We start from the raw sequence: 22,058 nt of genomic DNA, 5'->3' as shown, positions 1-22,058 counted from the left end.
CAATGCACCAAGGCTCCTTAGACAGCACCTTCCAAACCTGCGACCTCTGCCAACTAGAAGGACAAGGGCAGCAAATGCATGGGAACACCACCACCTGCAAGTTCCCCTCCAAGTCACACACCATCCTGACACATGCAGGCAGCCATTTTGTTCACCCGCCATGCTCACAGCAGCCCCATGTCTTTTTGTGATTACACTTGCATGAATGGAACGAGACATCTGAGCCTAGAAATTTGATGGCACTGTGCCTATTTTACACGTGTAAAGTAGGTGCCTAAGGGCGCAATATGGCGGGAGGCATGAGTGCTCCGTCTGTGCCGGAAGTGCCATCCTGCCATATAGACTGGTGCTAATCAGTAGGCATCCAGAGCGCTGTCTGAAACTGCCTTTAGAACCATTGCATGCACAAATAGAAGGCCTAACACCTATTTCAGTCCTTTGGCTAAATTGGACTACAAATTAGTTTGTTCAGGTACTCAGCAGCCAAATTATTGGTCGTTAATGGCTGCAACCTAAAAGGTGTTACCTTCTTATGGAGCCAGGAGCAGCAGAAGTGCTTCTTCTGACTCTGTATTAAAACCTGGGTCTTTTACCAGCTACCACTCGTCCCTCTTTCAATTGCTTCCCCACCCCACACTCCCACTGGAATCTCCTGAGGCCCATGGCCCGCATTCAACCCAGCTGATCTTACACCCACCCAACAGCTAGTAAGCTGCCTCTGGGGCCATGAATGGTGTGCTAAGCTGGCTGGTACTATCCTATTGAAGCCAATGGACCAAATTGCCATAGTCCTGCTGCCGTCTTCATTTGGCACGTGACACTGCACCTGGATCGCACCCAAATTCAGGAGCAGTTCAATTTCTAGGTCCTGATTTTTATATGTTGCCCTTTGCATCAGGTTCTTAAAGAGGTGCCTGTATTTGGTGGGCTTAATGACAGCAAATACCATTCTATCGACTCTCAACTGTGCCACCAAGCTCCTTAATGGCAGTTCATCCCTAATCCACTTGAGGTTTGCGAGCTCTTATTGTTCATAATTAAGAAACTTTCATAGATTTGGAGGTGTGTGAATAAACAGTACAGCCAAAGCACAGGAATAGGAACTAGATGCTACAGCATAGTCTGCAAGGATTTAGCTCACGGCAGTTTCACGCTCAGGCTAATAACGTTTGGCTGCAAGCAAACATTTAACCGCCTGCAACTGAAGTAAAAAGAACAATTTAACTTCTTTTTTCCTAATTTGGTAATGTGTGACTCTAGATTCAGAGCTCCAAGAGTGGAGGCAGATTGGACAGGTATGTGTGATAGAGCACTAAGGCACAAGCACCCAATGATCTGACTCCCTGCCTGTAGTAAGTTAGGCAATACAGTCAGATGTTAGTTGAAATTATTCAAGTTAAATGAGCCAGTTGATTAATACAAATGACTCTGATCTGGTGGCAAGAGTGGCTGATAAAACATAATTTCACTGGGATTCAACAGTTGATTTGTAATGAAGAGATACATTTAAAGGAATGTCTGATCATGGAATCACCCTTTAATTCAAGGGCATGTTTGTTGGAAGTAAAATAGAAAAGTGGAAACAGAAAGCCATTGAAAGTTCTGGGCAATCATAGGAAAACCAACATATTTTCCAAGGGTTTTGAAAAGCGAGAGTTTATAAACTAGGGACATGAATCTCCAGTAAACAAGTTTTGCTCCATCCCATAGACAAAGAGGAAGCGCACACAGGAGCATGCCCAGATTTAACAGGCCATTGAAAATGTCACAGGCACTGTGCAGTTTGGTATCGCACAGTAACTTAACATTATGGAAATGGAAAGACATACCAACAAATCCGCTCACCACACTGATCAAAATCAGCAACATGCATCTTGCAGCTCTGGGACGAAGCCAGTTGGAGTTTCCTCTGGTAGTATGTAGACCAGTTTGCAGGGATTGTGCAGCCAGTATCATGCTCCACAATAGCGTGCATGTCACTATGTCCAGACTGTGAACTTCTGGAAAACAGCAGCCATTTTCTTGGAAATTTTGTGAACAGCAAATAGTACATGCAAGAAACAGAAGTTAAAGATTTTATATTTTATATTCTTCGTGCATCGTTCCTTTATTTCTTTAATTATGTACATATCTTTACAGCAGAGAACATAAATACTTAACTTAGAAAAACTTCTTGATGCACATTGTAAGGTAATATATATTTTGAAATATAGTTAAGATATATTTACTTACGAAATGTTACACTTTTATTGACTTCTTTGCCCAGTATCATCTTTTCTCCTCCATGTCAATGATTTGTTCCTATTTCATGTACAGTTTGAAAATGTGTGGCATACCAGCTGGTCAGCTTATTGTGTGCTGCTGTAAATTCTGAACCTGTCATTTGCACCATTTTTTGATCTTCTGGGTCCTGGTTTCATTAATATATTAATTGAGATTCATGATAGCCTGACTCGTTGAGGCAACATAGACCAGAAAGCGCAGGTTGGCTGACTTCAGCTGATGGTGGAGCACTGCAGCTGGCTTAAGTTCTCTAAGACTGGACAGGGTCCCCTGTTTGGACCTCCACCCAACACATCAGCTGAAAGAGTCTCCCAAATAAATAATGGCCACTTGCTGGGGGGAGAGGGTGTACCGAGGGTGGTATCTGTGAAATTTTTCTTTAGCAAGGAGTAAATGCTTTCAAGAAAAGAAAGGGAGGGAGCAATATTGGAAGAGAAAGTAAACACAAAGGTCGAATTTCTAAACAGAAAGTTAATGTTATTTTTCAAATGCACTGTTATTCCTTGATTGAACCTTAGATACAATCGTGACATGAAGGAGTTTCTTTCTTTTTCAGATGTGGCCAATTGACCAATGCTGTGTAATGTCTATTGAAGTGTGCTCTGTTGTGCTAGTCTAGCTGTTTTGGTAATTGTAAAGCTCTGAAGATAGAAATTTGTCTTGGGCAAAATGAGTGGTACCGGATTGTCCACCTGTCATATGCATTGCCTAATACTCAATTTCATTGACTGCAATGGAACTGACTGTTGGGCAAAACATATGACAGGTGACTTATGTGATAGCACCCAGGATGAATTTCTAACCACTCATGTTTATTTGCTTTCAATAATGAACTAGGATATGAAACTCCACTTCAAATCCATCTTTATATACACAGGAATCCACATTGAGTGAAGATTCCAGCCCACGAAGTGGAAGCCCCAAAATTCTAAGTAGTTCAGCTGCTGAATCACGAGCTACACCTACCCACACTTTGTCTCTGTCCTCCGATGAAGTAAGTGTTCTGAAAGTTGGTAATCGCTGGTATTGTACTTTATTTTTATGCTCATGATTTTGACTTTTTTTCTCAATTGTTGGTCTTCTTCCTCCTCTTTTGGGTTATAGTTCCATGGTCAACCTCCAACTCTGCATTGCAGGAGCCATTGAGCCAAGACAATCAAGTATTGGTTTCCCACTTGGTGGTGTTTTAAAAAAAAAATATCAACTAGGAAATTTAGTCCTCAGTGGTGGCAGCTATTCAAAAGTTGAATTCTGGCGTTGGCTAAGATACAAAGAATCACAGAATCCCAGAACTGTGACAGCACAGAAGGAGGCCATTCAGCCTAACGTGTCTATGCTGGCTCTCCGAAAGAGCAATTTACCTAGTACCACTCCTCCGCCTTCTCCCAGTAGCCTGGCGCATTCTTCCTTTTCAGATAACAATCCAATTCCCTCTTGAATGCCTCAATTGAACCTGCCTCCACCACACTCTCAGGCAGTACATTTCCAGTTTCATATACTCGCTGCATGAAAATGTTTTTCATGTCGCCATTGCTTCTTTTGCCAATTGCCTTAAATCTGTGCCCTCTTGTTCGCAATCCTTGCACCAATGGGAACAGTTTTTCCCTATCTACTCTGTCCAGACCCCTCATGATTTTGAACACCTCTATCAAATCTCCTCTGGCTGATTTCTCTGCTCCCTCATCTGAGGACACCAAAGCCAATTATACATCATCATGTGATATATTTTCTCACAGAAGTGGCAAACCAATGGGAGGCATTCAAAAGCGAGTTTCTACAGGCACAGTGTAGACATGTCCCCACAAAGATAAAGGGTGGTGCAGCCAAATTCAGAGCCCCCTGGTTATCTGAAAGCATATAGGGTAAGATAAAGCAGAAAAAGAAAGCTTATGACGGTCACAAAAACCTTAATACTTTAGAAAGTCTAGAGGAATATAAAAAGTACAGGGGTGAAGTAAAAAAGGAAATTAGGAAAGCAAAGAGAGGTCATGAAAAATTACTGGCAGGTAAAATCAAGGAAAACCCAAAGATGTTTTATCATTACATTCAGAGCAAGAGGATAACTAGGGAAAGGGTACGGCCTATCAGAGATGTACAAGAGAACTTATGCATGGATGCAGAAGATGTAGGCAGGGTTCTTCATGAGTTTTTTGTCTTTGTCTTCACAAACGAGAGAGATGATGCAGACATTATAGTTAAAGAGGAGGAGTGTGAAATATTAGATACAATAAGCATAATGAGAGAGGAAGTACTAGAAGGTCTGACATCCTTGAAAGTAGATAAATAACCAGGGCCAGATGGATTGTATCCAAGGTTGTTAAAGAAAGCCAGGAAGGAAATAACGGATGCGCTGAGGATCATCTTCAAATCCTTACTAGATACATGCAAGGTACCAGAGGATTGAAGGTCTACAAACGCTGTACCATTGTTTAAAAAGGGTGCGGGGAATAGGCCAAATAATTATAGGCCAGTCAGTCTGACCTCAGTGGTGGACAAATTATTAGAATAAATTCTGAGAGGTAGTATAAACTACCACTTAGAAAGACATGGATTAATTAGGGATAGTCAGCATGGATTTGTTAAGGGTAGGTCATGTCTTACTAATGTGATTTAATTTTTTGAGGAAGTAACAAGGAGCATTGATGAGGGTAGTGTAGTGGATGTGGTCTATATGGATCTTAGTAAGGCATTTGACAAAGTCCCACATGGCAGACTGGTCAGAAAAATAAAAGCCAATGGGATACAGGTGAATGTGGCAAGTTGGATCCAAAATTGATTCAGTGACAGGAAACAAAGGGTAGTGGTCAACTGATGTTTTTGCAAATGGAAAGCAGTTCCCAGTGGCATTCCAAAAAGGCTCAGTGTTGGGTCCCTTGCTGTTTGTGGTATATATTAATGATTTGAAATTAAACATGGGAGGCATGATTGGGAAATTTGCAGATAACAAAAAAATTGGCCGTGTAGTTGATAGTGAAGAGGATAGTTGGAGACTCCAGAATGATATCAATGGTTTGGTTGAGTGGGTAGAAAAGTGGCAAATGGAATTCAATCTGGAGAAGTGTGAGGTAATGCATTTGGGGAGGGCAAACAAAGCAAGGGAATACACAATAAATGGGAGGATATTCACAGGGGTAGAAGAAGTGAGAGACCTTGAAGTGCATATCCACAGGTTCCTGAAGGTGGCAGGATGGGTAGATAAAGTGGTGAAGAAGGCATATGGAATGCCTTCCTTTATTGGCCGAGGTATAGAATACAAAAGCAGAGATGTAATGCTGGAACTGTATAAAATGCTAGTTAGGCCACAGCTGGAGTATTGCATACAGGTCTGGTCACCACATTGCAGGAAGGACATAATTGCTCTGGAGAGAGTACAGAGGAGGTTTACGAGAATGCTGTGAGGGCTTGAAAGTTGCAGCTATGAGGAAGATTGGATCATCTGGGGTTATTTCCTTAGAACAGAGGAAGCTGAAGGTTGACTTAATTGAGGTGTACAAAATTATGAGGGGCCTAGATAGAGTAGACAGGAAGGACCTGTTTCCCCTAGAGGAGAGGTCAATTTCTGGGGGCACAGATTTAATGTGATTGGTAGAAGGATTAGAGGGGGCATGAGGAAAAACATCTTCACCTAGAGGGTGGTGGGTGTCTGGAATTCACTGCCCAGATTGGCAATGAAGGCAGAAACCCTCAACTCATTTAAAAGGTACCTGGACATGCACCTGAAGTGCTGTAACCTGCAAGGCTACGGACCGGGTGCTGGAAGGTGGGATTAGAATGGGCGGCTAGGTTTTTTAGAGCCGGCACAGACACAACGGGCTGAATGGCCTCCTTTTGCGCCATAACCTTTCTATGGTTCTATAAGCAGGCACTGTTTTGTTTGAAAGTATTTGGCAAAACTCTTATATTTCTTTGCCAAACACACTTGCAGTTTGTATAAAAAGGCATCATTGTAACTTGAAAACAACCTGCATGATAAAAGTGAAGCCTTTCTGTTCAGCTGCTTTGCCTCCCAGGCATAGGAAGAGTTGTTCCAAGGGGTATTGTTGTCATATTGGGAAAGATTATTGTTGCATATAAGCTTCAAGCAGACTAAATTGATACTGAAAACAAGAATTCTGACTCAGAAACCTTCTATTAAATCTGCCTCACCGGTTGCTAGGATTAAGTACATTTTGCATCAGATTGCTGCATCATTTTCTTCACTTTAATGCAATTAAGTTGCTACAGGATGTCGCTGCACCCCCTCACAATTCCAACCTCAATTCCTAATATGTTCGGTCTCCAATTCAGGTCTGATACAGATTAGCAACAAAAATTTTGCCACCGAAGCAGGGCTCAAAATTCATGAGGTGATTCACCACAGTCTGCTGTCGTGCATCTCCTTGTGCCTGGTTCCACAGCACCATTTTCAGTAGCCTACAAACAGATTGCTTCCTTGCCATCTCAACAGGAGAATGCTGCCTAGTACAAAGAAATATAAAGCAGAGTTTTTTTTTAAAGGGGGAAGAGAGAAAAATTTTAAGAAATCAGACTAGTTTTTTAGACATTAAATTATGGCATTGTTTTACATATACTTGATTTATAACTTGATTTGCAAGATAATTTTTGCAAATGACCATCCTTAATATCTCTATTTTGAAAGGGGACTTAAAAATAAAACAATGAGAAATCAAAACCAAAACTGGTCAGTTAAAACAACTTTTGCAGGGCAACTATTCAGTGCAGTTTGTGGTAATTTAAAACACTGAACCAGAATTTGACATTTGGCTTGAGAGCACTGCAAACAGATGTTATTAATTTATGGTAGTACACTTTGAACCAACCACCCTATTCTGCAAATACAACAACAATATATGTATCTAACAACTGTATGACACAGACTATTTGAAATGTTAAGCTGAAATCTAGCAACATCCACATACCTAAATAGGATGGCTTTGCATCAGTATTGGATGCTATGATTGTGTCTTGCTTTGCATGCTGAATGGGATGAATGATATTCCAGGCACTTGTGAGACTGATGGTTGGACCCCACACATTTGAATGCAGCTCAGAGAGAAGGTCATTATGACAAAGGTCATAATAAGCACTGCAGAGGATTGAATTTATTATTGATTTGAATTTGACATTTTGAATTTGCAGTTTGTTTCTAATTTGGAGAGGCTGCACATTTTTTTTTGGTGGTGCTTTTATAGAAAAGGTAGGCACTGTAAGTGTTATAGTGGTGTTTGCCCAATGCCACCACTTATCAGCCTGTACAAAACAGGTCAAAAGCCATAAATATAATAGGTATCCAAATGCCAGGGGTGGTGATCCTTTACTCTATCTTCTCTCCATCTAATTCCTGCATATCTCAAAGCACTTTCATTTTGTTATGTTAAGAACATTTTGTGCACATTTCTTTAGGACGTTGGGTTTGTCATCACATCTTTTGATCCAATATTGATAAAGAATGTTTTATTAGATAGTAAATAGAAGGAAAAGGTGTTATAACTTTAACTTTATCAACTCCCAAAGATTTTAAATGTAAGGATGAAGCTTACTGCTGCCATTATGTTTTGGATCACATTAGGAGAAATCAGTCTTAGTAAGGAGAGAATCTGGTGCCTCAGTGGAAATCATTGGATTCTTCCTTCAATCAGCCTCAGTGAGGGGAGGATCCAATGACTCCCACTTATGCTGTACTACAGAACCTAATCAGTATCCTGCTGAAACATCAATAGAGACAGAATACCAAACTGTTCAGAAGTCTATATTTGAGAAAAGTATTTTTTAAAGTGCCTTATCATCATTCATAAAAAAGATCATTATACTGCAGGTTATTTCAGTCCAATATTTATATTGCAGGTATTTATTTTGTCGTCCATTATTTGCAAGAGGAATTGAGTACATGAGTAGTGAAGTCTTGCTTCAATTGTATAGAACCTTGGTTAGGCCGCACCTGGAGTACTGTGTACAGTTTTGGTCCCCTTACCTTAGGAAGGATATTATTGCCATGGAGGGAGTGCAACAAAGGTACACCAGACTTGTTCCCAGGATGGCGGGACTGTCCTATGAAGAGAGATTGGGGAAACTGGGCCTGTATTCTCTAGAGTTTCGAAGAATGAGAGGTGATCTCATTGAAACCTACAAAATACTTAAAGGGATAGACAGGGTAGATGCAGCTAAGATGTTTCCCCTGGTTGGGGAGTCTAGAACCAGGGGACACAATTTCAAAATAAGGGGGAAGCCACTTAGGACAGAGATGAGGAGAACTTTCTTTATTCAGGAGATTGTGAATCTTTGGAATTCTCTACCCCAGAGGGCTGTGGAAGCTCAGTCATTGAGTATGTTTAAAGCAGCGATTGACAGATTTCTAAATACAAATGACATAAGGGGATATGAGGATAGTGTGGGTAAAAGGATCAGCCATGATCATATTGAATGGCGGGGCAGGCTCGACGGGCTGAATGGCCTACTCCTGCTCCTATGTTCTTATTTCCTATAATGTTCCATAATGTGACACCACATATCCCCATGAAACTCTAAAAAACATACTACATTAGTATTTCAGAATTGATTCTATGTTAAAATATACACTTGTCTTATAAACAGAACTCTAAAAACAAACTAATGAGATATTTGTTGACATATACTTGTGTCCACCTGTACATAGTATTCAGCACCTAAGTAGTATAGTTTTAAAGCTCATTTATTCTCTTAAAGTACAATTATCATGTTATAATATCCAGTAATTGTGTGCCATTTGTTTTATATACCAGTTTCTTGATGAAGGACAGCCATATTGCCTTGTTTCAACTTGGACGACGCAACAAGTCTGTCAATGGCTAATAGGATTGAACATGGACCACTATGTATCAGAATTCACCACTGGCAATATTGATGGTGAACAATTGTTGCACTTGGATGGAAGTAAACTGAAGGTAAGCTGGGAGAAGTAAAGATGAAGGTGGGTTTTTGACAACAAGGATGATTTACAGTGACAGTGCAGAAAACTGAAGTTAACTTTTGCTTTGAAGAGTCAGGAAACACTATGTAATGACAGGTGATAATTCCATATGTAGAAAGACTACAACTGAAGAGATTTAACCTTTTTGTGATAGTTTTTGGTTTTATACACATGCGTTATTAGACACAATACCTAATTGGTTCAGCAGAGTAGGGAAATATCTAAGATAGTCCATGTTAGAGGCTACAAAGAGATTTTTTTAGAGGCTACAAAGAGAGTATTTTTAGGTATATAGAATGAAAGCATCTTTTTTTCAGATCATAATTGAGTCAGTTACATAAACCTCAGTGGATACCTTCACAAGTCAGTTAGGCACAAGTAAAATCTCATGTATCACTTTAACCAGTGAAAATTATATTATTTCTGATTTCAAATCAGTATATAGGCAGTTTTTCAATGGACTCAAGTCGAATAGTTGGCATCGAGAAGGCTTCAAAGTTCTAACAAAATTGAAAATGTCATTAATGGTGAGAACAGAGCTCATTCTTTATAACAAATAAAAACAGAAAGTGTTGGAAATACTCAGCAGGTCAGACAGCATCTGTGGAGAGAGAAGCAGAGTTAATGGCCGGGATTTCACGTTGGGCAGACGGGAGCTGGCCACTGACTAAATGGTCGGTGGCGAACCTGCTTCTGCCTCGCCTGGGGATCCGACCTGCACTTTACGGGTCTCCAGGCTTTAATTGTTCCGAGGCGTGACTTCGACCCGCTTAAGGGAGGAAGACCCACCTCATTGAGCTGCCAGCCAAAGATGCTTGGGAGCCAGGAAGGTAGGTAAGTGTTGGTTGCCTCGCCGGGGGTAATCAGTCAGGTCCCGGCGAGGCAAGGGTGGTCATTTGGGGGAAAGGGGGGTGCGTGTTGGGTCTTAGGGGTGGTTGCGGTAGCGGGGACGGCCCTCCATCGGCACCCTGTGCCTGATCAACAGGGCCCACCCCAGAGATGATCGGAAGCCACCTGCTTTTCCTAGATGGCTTGTCCCGGCTCTAGGACGCCCGCTTATCAAACGTAAAATCCACGTGTGGAGGCGGGCGAAGGCCTTTAAGTGGGCCTTCATTGGCCTGGGGCGGGTGGGCTGTTTACACCCCCCTCCCGCCCTATGTTAAGTGGGGGGTGGAGGCGGGTGCAGGTCGTGAAGGCCTCCTGGAGCCTCCCTCTCCATTTTATGCCAACCCCCCCACCCCCGGTCACGCCAATGTTTCAGGTCTTTGACCTTTCATCAGAACTGGCAAAGGTTAGAAAAAAATTAGGTTTTAAGCAAGTGAATGTGGTCAGGGGAGCTTTGGTGGGGGAAGAGAACAAAGGGGAAGGGGATTGATAGGGCAGAAGGCAGGAGAGATTAAATAACAAATATGTCATGGGACAAAAGCAAAGAGAGTGTTAATGCTTGTGGTGAAAGACAAAGCATTAGTCCAGAGAGAGTGTTAATGGCAGAGTAATGAGCAGCTCTGTCCAAAAGCACAAACATGAAAAACAGGCACATGATTAAAAAAATTATTGCATTCAATGTTGAGTCCACAAGGCTGAAGAGTGCCTAATCAAAAAATGAGAGTATGACTGGCCTTTTTTATCTATTTCATTTTTTTTAAATCCATGTGCCTGTTTTTCATGTTTGTGCTTTTGGACCTCCTGCCCTATCACACATCTTTCATTTTGTTCTCTTCCCCACCAACCACCCCCCATCACTTGCTTAAAACCTAATTATTTTCTAACCTTTGCCGGTTCTGATGAAAGGTCACAGACCTGAAACTTTAACTCTGCTTCTCTCTCCACAGATGCTGCCTGACCTGCTGAGTATTTCCAGCACTTACTGTTTTAATTTCAGATTTCTAGCATCTGCAGTATTTTAGTTTTTATTTCATTCTTTATAACACTGAGATACTGCAATCCAATTTTATATACAATCCAAAAGAAAACTGCAAGTTACTTTGATTTTTCAATAAAGGTGGTGCTTGAAAAATTCCTGGGCCTGGCTGGAAAGTTGATGATGGAGGGGAGCAGCTCTGTCAGAAACCCTGATAGCTTGTCCTTCTGTCCATCTTATAATGCCTGAAGAAGCAGTGGAATCATCAGCATTTGAGCAAAATAAGTGGCAATGAAAAATGACAAATGAAATCCAAAGCACCTCCCCCTCTGACCTAGAAACCTTCTTCCCCACTGAGCACTAAGGGATGGATTGCAGAAATGGTTTGTACCCCAAGCTGGTCTGACCCCACTGTGACCCTGATTTGTTTCCCTGAGTCAGCATCAATGTCATGTGCAGCGTGAGCTTCCTCCAGTATCTCTGCTCTGTGAGAGGGAACCCACCACTCCAACTAAGGAAAACTTTGCAGTACAAGCAGTGGGGTACTCACTGCAGCACCATATGGGGGCAGAGCTTTTGTTAACAAAGACACAAACCCCTGAAAGAAAGCCCAAACTCAATATAGATGGCTTTGAATGGGCCTTCGGGAGACATTCCAGCTGTACCAGGTTTCCAAAACTAAGTCCTGTCCCTCCTTCTGTGAAAGTGTTGCTCATCCCCACCACTATAGTGTATGTATCACTATCATTGTGATTGGCAGCATACTGTGGGTGGAAAAGTGGGGAAATGGTCAGTTTTCTGAGCCCTGTCCCCTCTATGACATTTTTAAGTGCAGTTGAGCAGCCAAAGAGCAAACAGTTGTGATTGCATCAAGGGGAGAGAGTCGGGGACTGACATGTGGAGGAAAATATTGAGGGGGCTGCATTCGATGATAGACTTCCTCAGCCCATTTTTTATGCTCCATCCCCTTGAAATCAGGCAATTGAAAGAAAATTCACCCTAAAGTATCCAAAGGTTATTCGAGACTATGCAATGAACTGGTTAGATCAGTCGTTGAATACTAGTGCTAGTCCCCTGTTCTGATGTTCCTAGTGAAGAACAGGGAGCACTGTTTGGGAAATAGCAGGCCTGCAAGCCCTGATTTCCCACCCACTTATGGTAAAGATCTGTGGGTCTGCAAATTCCCAACTAATGTACCCTGCAAACGTTGCTTCTCACCAGTGTTGCCCACTTGGGGAATCAACCCCAATGTTCCAAAAAACACACTCGAGCAATAAATAGGGTGCACAGAAGAGCAACAAGACTGATCCCAAGTTGAGAGGGGATGAGCTATGAGGGAAGATTAGGGGTCAAACTCTTCAGTACAGAAAGAAGGAATTAAGGAGGCACCTTATTGAAGTAGAAAATGTTACATAAGAATACCTGAGGTAAACTTAGACATTTGCTTGAAATTAAACCAAGAAAGAAAGGTTAGTGAACATAGGTGTAAAATACTGAAAAGTACATTCAAAACAGCTGTTGATTATCTGAAGACTGATAAATGTTTGGAATATTACATAGGAATGTACAATACAATCCAATAAAAAACCCACTGTAATCCATCTGGCTGGTCCCATTGAGGAGTTCTACCATGCATCACGAGAGTGAAAAAAATTGCAGCCTTTTAAAATGCAGTTGGATGCTATGATGGAAGAGTTACCATAATGGGAGGATTAGCTGAATGGCTGCATTTTCATCCAGGACTTTTTGTTGGATTCATGGATTGCAGTAATATAACAGATCAAAAACTGTTTTGAGGATAATTTATTTTTTTCTGTACAGGCTTTGGGAGTCATCAACTCACAGGATCGAGCCACTATCAAAAGAAAAATTAAAGATATGAACGCAGCAGTCGAAAAGGAAAGAAAGGCTTTGGAAAAACTGGAAAAACAGAAGGAGAAACAGAAGAAAAAGGAACAGGAACAGTTACAGAAAAAGAGTTAAGCTGAGCAGAATGACAAGGTGTAAGCACATCTATACATTTGTCTCTTGTTCTTCAGAGATTAAAAACATAGGCAACAGGAAGAAATGCCAGGAGCCAATGGATTAAACTAGACATTGTATGACAGATCTGTTTGTGAGATTTATGAAGTACAGTTCTTCAACTTCACACCTGGACTGTTCAGGTCTGTAACGGCAACCTCTTGTATTAAGAACAAGTAATATTTCACAATGTAGGCCGATCTTTCCTTTCACAATGGATTACCACTGAAAACTGTGCTGCATTTACTAGTAGCTGAGTCCATCCTGGGTCAGATATGGGGAAGTATAATCTATGATTAGGATAATCAGGATAATCTATATTGAAAATTTAGACTGTTATCTTCTGCAAATAGAATGTTCCTGACCTTTTTTAAGTCACTTACAGGAGTGATACTGAGTGCATTTGCGGCACCATTCACTTTAAAACCAATACAAATGGAGAAGAATATGAAAAAATCCTAAGTTTTGTTTTATTTTAATTGTCGAAAAATGCACTCTAATGATTAAAGCAACTATCAGAAGGGCAAGGGAGAACTGAAGATTAATCATTCCTGCATTTGAAATATTACAGCTGTTTCTGCACAGTTTTCTCAAAATGTAAATTCTTCCACAATCTAGGTTGTGAAGAGGGCTTCAGTTGATCAAATGAGTTTGCAGGCAACAGTGCTGTGATGGCAGAATAACATTGCATAAATAAATGTATGGATGGAATGCTGTAAGTGTGTAATGTGAATTGGGATTGAAGGAAAGGAGCCAGACAATGGGATGCACTTGGTAACTTGCCATTTTTCAAGCAATGTCTTCCTGTAATAGAATGTCCTAGAGAGCATGTTACAGTGTAATGGAGATAAAGTATGTGTTTTCAGAAGATCTCATTATGTGTGTATGGTTGCACAAAATATTCAGGACATGCAAGTGAGCCCATTGATGAAAGGTTGAAATTAATCCAAAGATCTAGGAGGTGATGAACATTGTTCAGACCAGTGTTATAATAGCACCAGTTATGTGACCTTAAAAAAACATTTCTGGCTTGTATTTAAAAAGTATAAACCTATTACAAGTAGTGTGGATATGTTTTGCGTGTTGCAAATGTAGCCAGTGTTTTAAATCCAAACTGTGACACTTGGTAGGAGCAGCCAAGTATCGTGGTTGTGATTTAAAGGGAATTATTGAACACCCTGCAATATTAAACTGCAAAAGGCAACTGCAGAATATTTTCGTAGTGGCTCTAATCGTCCCATAATTTTAGATTCAGGGAATTAGTAGGACGGAACAAAAATCAGATGATTTATTTTTAATGGAGGCTCTAACCTCTTGTGAATCGTACACACGCATAACCTCTTTATGATCTCTAGCGACCTGTCTAATCCATTTGTTTTCTGCTTCCTAACCCTGCTGTGCATTTTGGGAATTATGACATCATGGCCAGTTTCCATAGAACTACAGCTAGGAAAATACAGATTTTATTTAAGACTTCACAATTCTGCGGAATTATATAGCATAGCTGCAAGAAAGCACAAATGAGTCAAAATGACACTGCCCTTGGTAGGAATGCCCTACCAGAAGAAGATGCAATGGCATTATTCACCTTCAATTCAGTGTTACAAGCTAGAATTTTCCAGAAAGCAAAACATAGATTAAAGCACTTAGGAAAGGATTTTGTTTGAATTAATTGGTTGAAACTTGCACTTCTTTAGACAAGTATAAGTCCCGTTGAGCGTTAGGTAGATTGCCAAATCTATTAAATATTCGATTTTAAATCACCATACGATGGTGACATTTGTTTTGTAAAATAGATTTTAAGGTACCTGGTTAACAACTCACTGAAGGGATTTATATGTGTGACTTGGAGTTTAAATAGATGAAAGATTATTGTAATATCACATTGATTGGGAATCTACACAAGTTATTGGACACACGTGTTTGGATACTGGGGATGCCAGTGAAGCTTATGAATTTTGACATCTGACATTGAGGGAAGATACCAAGGACCTGTTAACAGTTGATAATCTCTGTGCCTGGTGAAAATATTTTTCAGATGTCTCTGACATGCTAGACAAAGACAATAGAGCAGCAGGTAGCTGCTGCTGGGCTTGTAGGGCACAATGGAGCCAATAACATGGCTCTGGTACAGTGCCACTGGAACTGTGCACCTTAGGCCAGCATCCAAGAGAGCGAGCTGGCATGATAATGTAATGCCAGCTCATTTAAATATTTTACTGATATTTACATTGCTTGGCTTGCAATACGTTGGGACCCAAATGTTGGCTACCTGCAAGAATGGAACAGCTGCTGGCTACCCATTAAGCACTTCCAGTTCTTCCCTTAGTAAGCTAATCTGGATACAACAATGCCTTTCGGTGATTGTCCACTGGAGGCCAAAGAAGGGTATCTACAGAAAGAAGGGTGGCCCTATTGGAAGAAGAGGCCATGCTGCAGGTATTAAGTTCCTTTTATGGTGTTGGAATTCCCTGCTGCCTTTTCCAAATTGGTGCTCAGTATCTGGAATACTGCTCAAGTGTTTCAGCTGTATTATGGGGAGGACTGCTCATTTATAGCACAATTAAGTTCATAATGAGCCTAACGAATGGACGGTATATAGGCACACAGAACCTCCAACCTGCATGTGTAGCCATTATCTGTCAGCTCTCAGCTGCCTATGCTGAAAAAAAATCACTTGCTTCAGTTGAGTTCGACACCTTGTGTGCAACCGTTAGTGCTGAGCTCTGCGAGAAAGCAAAGGAGGGGTCGGTGACCTCATCTTGAGCAAAGTGGTGTCTACATGATTAACTATGTGAAAATATGAATCAATGAAACAGAGGCATCATATCTGAAAAGATGCATTAAAATACGAGTCCAGAATTTTAGCAGAGTGATAAGTAGAATCAGAATACTGAATAGGTATGACTGATTTTAGGATATGTAGATAAATTATTGCTGAGTTTAACAATTTGGCTCTGTTTTAGCTAGGGTCCGTTTCTTTTGTGAACCACACAATAACAAGAAATATGGCCCAACTCAAAGCGCACACAGGGGGCTAGATTTAGTTCTCCCCCAGGCATCGGGGTCCATGGTGGGGGGGGGGGGCCTGAAGATGCTGCCAGGAGAGGGCCGCCACACACCCTGATGACGGGAGGGCCTGGCCCTATATTGCGGGGGACAGCAAGGCCTCATGGCGGCCCCCGCCTTCCTGTTGCTCGGCGACGGGACTGCCATTTAGATATCTAAATAAATGAAAAGTAATGAAATAATTCTACTTACGCTGCCGCCTTCCATCCAGCTCCGATCTGGCACTTCCGTGCCTTCGGAACCCATTCGGGGAAACGAGGCGGCACACTGGTGAGGAGGGGGGGGTGAAGGTAGGTTTCTCAGTGCAGGGGTGGGGGGAGCGAGGTCAAAGTAACATCACTGGTGTAGGGGAAGGTGGGAAGGGTTGGAGTTTAAAGTTTATGAAGTTTGTGTGGTGGAGGGGAAAGGAAAAATTAATAATTTTATGGTTGGGGGGTGGGAGAGGGGCAAAACAAAAGCATTGAATTTTTTAAAATCGCTTTTTCTTTAAATATTTAAATCTTCTGGTAGGGCGACAGCCCTTTAAAAGTGGCGTCACTTCCTGCGCACAGGCAGCTGATGCGATTGCCGGGGACGGACAGGCCGCCCCCTCAACGTGATCGGGGGGGTGGGTGCGGGGGGCAGCCCGCTCCAGCCATTCAAATGAGTCGCCGCACGGAAGATTGTGGCGGCTCTGCGACATGCGGACGGCACAGGCGGGCCGCCGTTTTCTTTGCCCGCCACCAAGGCACAGAAAATTCAGCCCAAGGTGTCTAGTGTTAAAATATTTTATGGCTAATAAATCAATCACACAATTTCTAGTAATAAATTCACAAAAAAAGTTTTTCAGTAGATTTCTGGAACCTAAATTAAGAAATGTACCACAGCACATATTTCGCACTTTTTGAATTGCCTCATTTCCCTCCACCCCACCTTTTGTGGATTTTATATATTGGAGCGCAAAGGATTGAAAGAGATCTAATTTTTCATGTGGGTTGGATTCATTGTTCAGTCAGCAGATGCCAAATTTATCACTTCAATAATCAATTTCTCAGCACATCTAGATTATTACTGCCTTGTCAATTCGGTCAATGCCAACCAAGAAGAAACTTGTTAGGTTCAAATGTCAGTGCATTCTAGTCAAAGATAATGATGCCTTTAATACATTACTTATTTTTGAGCAACAACTTTTCATAGAACCATTTTGAACAGCTGTAAAATGCAGTCGCAACCTTGAAAATAATCCACAATTTCAGGGTTAGTTGGTCCATTCTATCTGTATGAAAATCCATTCTTTATCTTTCAAAATATGAATAATATCCAGCATGAAGCATCTGCAAATACAATTTAATTTGGAAGATGTATTTCATCCTGCATCCAAGGGCAAGTTTAAAAAAAATACAGAACCAAAGAGCATCTAGTTCACAGCATTTTCTGATTTAAAGATTTTTTAGCATATTTCTAAAAGAGTTAGTCAGAAACAATATATATTATGTTGTACTAACTGATTTACTATCTGAACTTACTGTTTAATCAATCAAGCCAATAACCAAGGTCACGTGTAGCTTTGTGGTTTGGAGTTCAAACTCATGACTTTAAGTTGTACATATGGAAACATCCCGCTATTTCCTTTGAAATTAACATTGTAGACAGAATATCAATAGGTTGGTTGAGGATTCTGTGCTGCACATTTGTTACGTTGGTTACATAGCAAAGTTGGGAGGAGGGTCTTCCAGGCCATGTGAGTCAAAAAACATACAGGCACATGCATGGTATGTTTCATTTCATTGCCAACACAACTCAGTACTTGTTCAAAGTCATAGAGGACTCTAACCCTTCCAGGATGATATTGGGCAAATGAAAGGGGGTGGTAGGAAAAAAAGGTAGGGAGTATAAGGAACAATAAAACTTTAATTGATCTGTCCAGTGTTATGTTCAAAAAGAATGTTCTTTGAAAGACTTTGTTCTGGACTAAACAAATCCCATATGGAAAGGACCTGCAAATATGGACAGCAACTTGTGCACATAAAGCAGCATGAAAAAAGTTGTCATTAGTGAGTCAGCTTTTACTGTGTATTTTAGTGTTTGTACAGGGATATTTTTTCTATGCTTTGTAAATCCACTGGTCCTTTGTGGCCCCTTTGTTCAGCTCGCAAGTACCCCTTGAACCAACAGCTGTACTTGTAGATCCCCTCTAATGTGCCTGATAGTAAACTTGTTGGTCACTATACTAGGCTGCTAACTGCCATACAATTGTCCTCCACTGCCATTGGCAAGGACTCATTGTTCTTATTTTTCACCACTGGCAAGGCTGCCTACTTAGGTGTAACTTGAATTGATGTCCATCATGTAACTAGATTTGTACTGGGGGAAAAAAAAGTTTACATTTTTTGTGAACATTTGCTATTTTGCACTAATTGATTTAGTGCCAATGGGGGCAATGCATTAAATGGAAATGTATCTGATTATTTTAATGATATTATTAAATAGTACTGATGGCAAATATAAAATATGCTTCAGTAAGCATGCCCTAGCTATGCTGGTAGTCATTTTCACTGTCCGTAACACCTCTGTGAACTAGCTATAATGTACTGGTAGTTAGAGATAAGGAAAAGACACTCTAGCTACAGCTTTAAATGATTAATTTTAAAATACCACTGATGTGTACATAGACAGCATTGCATGCTGTTATTATAGTTTTCTGGTATTTTGCAAAGTATACTCGCATGAAGATATTAAAAAAAACTATGAAAATTGAAAACGCTATGTCACTAAAATGCCTCTGCTTGTGAGGAAATGGAAATCTGTGGCAAAACATTTCCCCACTGGCTTAGCGAGCACTGTCTCATGTGCTGCTGAATCATATGCAGCATGAAGCTTCAGTCCCTGGTTTGTGCTGAGTTAGTTGATCTCAGCTTAGGCCAGAGGAGAAGATATATAATTGGCTACACTGCTGGAGGGCAAGAAATAAAATCAACTAGGGTTCCCAGTCTCAATTGCTATGTGCTGCTGAAAAATACAATGTGTACTGACATCGGGTGAGAATAGGATTGGCTCAAATGTGCGCCCTCCACCCCCTGCCACACCCATCTGATCCAAACAGCCTACTGACAATCACTGCTTAAGTTCACAGAAGAAGAATCATTACTTGTGCACTGTGCTGGAAGGCAACCAGGACCGCTAATCTGTACCCAGTCTAAGTCAGTGCCTTCAGGAGATGATGAGTGTAGAATGCTGCTGGCGCTTGCTCCTGAAAAGGCCTTCAGAGGACCAATCAATCTGGGAAAAAAACACCTAGCAACGATGAACCTAAGATAATCATTTCTGACATGGTGACAGCAATGGGAAAGTGGGACCATGAGGCTGACTGAGATTAATTACAGGTCACTGTTATATTAAGTAGGCTAAAGTTTTCTGCTAAACCTAGACGTTGCAATGGGCATCAGACAGTGGCAATGGAATGTCCCAATTCTATCATAGTTAATGCTTAGTTTACAAAGCTGGAAAAACATTTTGCAAGACACTTTACCAAGTGGCAATGCCATTTTAAAAAGGCCTGTTAAATCTCAGCATTTTGTCCATCCTTTTTAATGATATTGTTATGCCACCAGCACCCTGTAAAATATGTAGCTTTCCCTCGCATTCATTTTTAATGTTTTGCCTTTGGCAACATGCAACCTTAGTGTAAACAAACTGCCTAATGGCTAAGCTAAGATCCCTGGAACTGGATTTGTATTTTAATAAACCACCCTAAAGTGAGAAGCAAAACAACCAAAATGCAACACCACCAAGTGCCATTTCTTTTTTTGCTGTTGATTTTTGCTGTATATTTTAATCCTTCCACTGGCTAATAATGATTATGTAAATGTCTATGGTATGATATCAATGCTGTTTATTCCTTAGATGACTGTATTTATTATTTTTGATGTCAATTCAGTTTAACCTTTCTTTTAAACCATTTTTGTTCACTGCTATGTGACTGCACTTTTTACTTACGTGTACTTCTTCCACAGAACAGGCAGATGTAAAGATGTGATTTATTATTGTACACTAAAAGTGGGAGGCAGCATTTTATTGAAACCTGAACGCCAGTTTGTGTTGGTGAAGGCATTAATGCCAAAAGCTCAGGGTTGTGAAATTATAGAAAATGTGGTCTCTTTGATTCTTGTGGGCTGACGGACATTCCCTTGAGGTTTGCAGGCTCTGCTCTCCCCACCCTATATATGTTTATGTTTCTGGGACAGAAGGCCTATGCATGCTCAATCCATCAGCCCATCCTTCGGCTGATTTTATTCCCATACACCAATCTCCCCATCCCCAAGGAGAGGCAAAGAGAGCACAATTGAAGTCAATTATCACCTACTGCTCCAGGAATCCATTTAACAACTTCTTTTCTTCTCTACCTCCTGCTCCACAAGCCTATCTTCCTCTGGGAAAAGTAAGATTTGTGGACATCCAACCTCACTCCTTAATTGTTAGATGTGGCCTCTAGCTCAACTTGACCCTATTGCCTCAAACACACTAACTACTTGCATGTTGTCCATGCTTTTAATAATAAATACCTGGAGCAGATCCCCATAGCAAGTCTTCAGTTAAAACAAAACTAACTTGTTATCAATGTCCAAAGTTAAGAGCATTGTGTCGATTAGAGTGATTCTTTAAAGACATTGCTATCTCACTGAAGAGATGAGCGGTTACAGTAACAGCCTTAATATCTACACTGAAATTGCAATGTGCTGGTTGCAGCCAAGCAGGTATCAGGAATTTTGGCAAGACCGTGGTTCAAGTTGCAATTCAGACAGGCCATGTTACCAATTTGAGAAAATATGCCTGATCCTAAAAATGCTGCAGCTACCTGCACAGTCAGAATAAGCGTACTGCACAAAATACACAAGGGTGCGACAACTGACTGCATGGACTTTGATACTCAATGAATATAGATTACCCTCTCTCTGTTTGATTATAAGATTACTACTGTTAATAGTTTCACAGCCTGGGATATTTGTAATGGCTGTTGGGAACTGTATATATACAAGCACTGTAGTCTATTTCAACTCCTTGCTAAAGTTTTGGGTGCAAATATGTATTTGATCTTCTTTTGAAAAAGATAAAAGTACGGGTATTGGTTGCAACAGGTCTTATGTCAGCAAATGTTATATTCATAATATTGCTTTAACTTCTGATGGACTATTGTCTACTGAGTCATTCGGGAGTGATTAGCAGAAGCAAAGGAGATAACGTCAAAGTGATTACTCACTTACTCTACTGTCCAAGACGTGTTTCGGGTTACCTGTTTGTCCAAAATTCAATAAAGATGGTATAATGGTGACTGGTTTTGGAATACAAGCAGTTTGTTTGCAAATGGATTTAAAATACTGATGTGTTTGTGTTAAATTTAATAACATTGCAAGACTGACTCTCATTCACTTAAATTTGATTTCACTGTGTTATGAAATCTAAGAAATGTTTCAATTATCGATGAACATACGTTTTGATAGAAATATTACTGACAGTTGACAAACTGAATATGCAAAGAGGAGACCACACAGGACTCTCAATGGAAAACAGCAAGGTCATTTCATATAGCCCTTCCCTCCTGCTATACAGTGAACAGTCAGAGATCACAGAGTAGCAAATAAACTGACAAAGACTAGACAGGTTACCCCTTGTGATGGAGGTTTGGCTTCCTTCTTCAAAACAATTAAATGAATGCTTAAAATTCAAAGCATCATCTTTTGATTTAAATAGGAATCATGCAACTTGAGTCTAGAAGCAGAGAATAATTGTTTGTGTTACATACAAACTCTAGCATAGTTTTCATTTTAATCAACAATTTACGTCTTGCACCACTCTCTGTTCTGTGAAGCACCATGTGCGGTGACCATGCATCTGAGTATA

General features: G+C 40.7%; 1 protein-coding gene across 1 annotated transcript in view; it reads left to right on the top strand.

Moving 5' to 3' along the window:
* ppp1r9ba (protein phosphatase 1, regulatory subunit 9Ba) overlaps positions 1 to 14,133 on the top strand; it is a 473,359-nt gene extending 459,226 nt beyond the window's left edge. The window contains exons 18-20 of the mRNA XM_068013062.1: positions 3,161 to 3,277; positions 9,042 to 9,203; positions 12,912 to 14,133. Of these exons, the coding sequence (XP_067869163.1) occupies positions 3,161 to 3,277; positions 9,042 to 9,203; positions 12,912 to 13,073 (441 nt within the window). The 3' untranslated portion in view covers positions 13,074 to 14,133. The remainder of the gene's footprint in view (positions 1 to 3,160; positions 3,278 to 9,041; positions 9,204 to 12,911) is intronic.
* The last annotated feature ends 7,925 nt before the right edge of the window (positions 14,134 to 22,058 follow it).

This window comes from Heterodontus francisci, chromosome 33, assembly GCF_036365525.1.
Source record: "Heterodontus francisci isolate sHetFra1 chromosome 33, sHetFra1.hap1, whole genome shotgun sequence".
NCBI classification, from domain to species: Eukaryota; Metazoa; Chordata; class Chondrichthyes; order Heterodontiformes; family Heterodontidae; genus Heterodontus; species Heterodontus francisci.
This window is presented reverse-complemented; position numbering and strand designations above follow the sequence as displayed.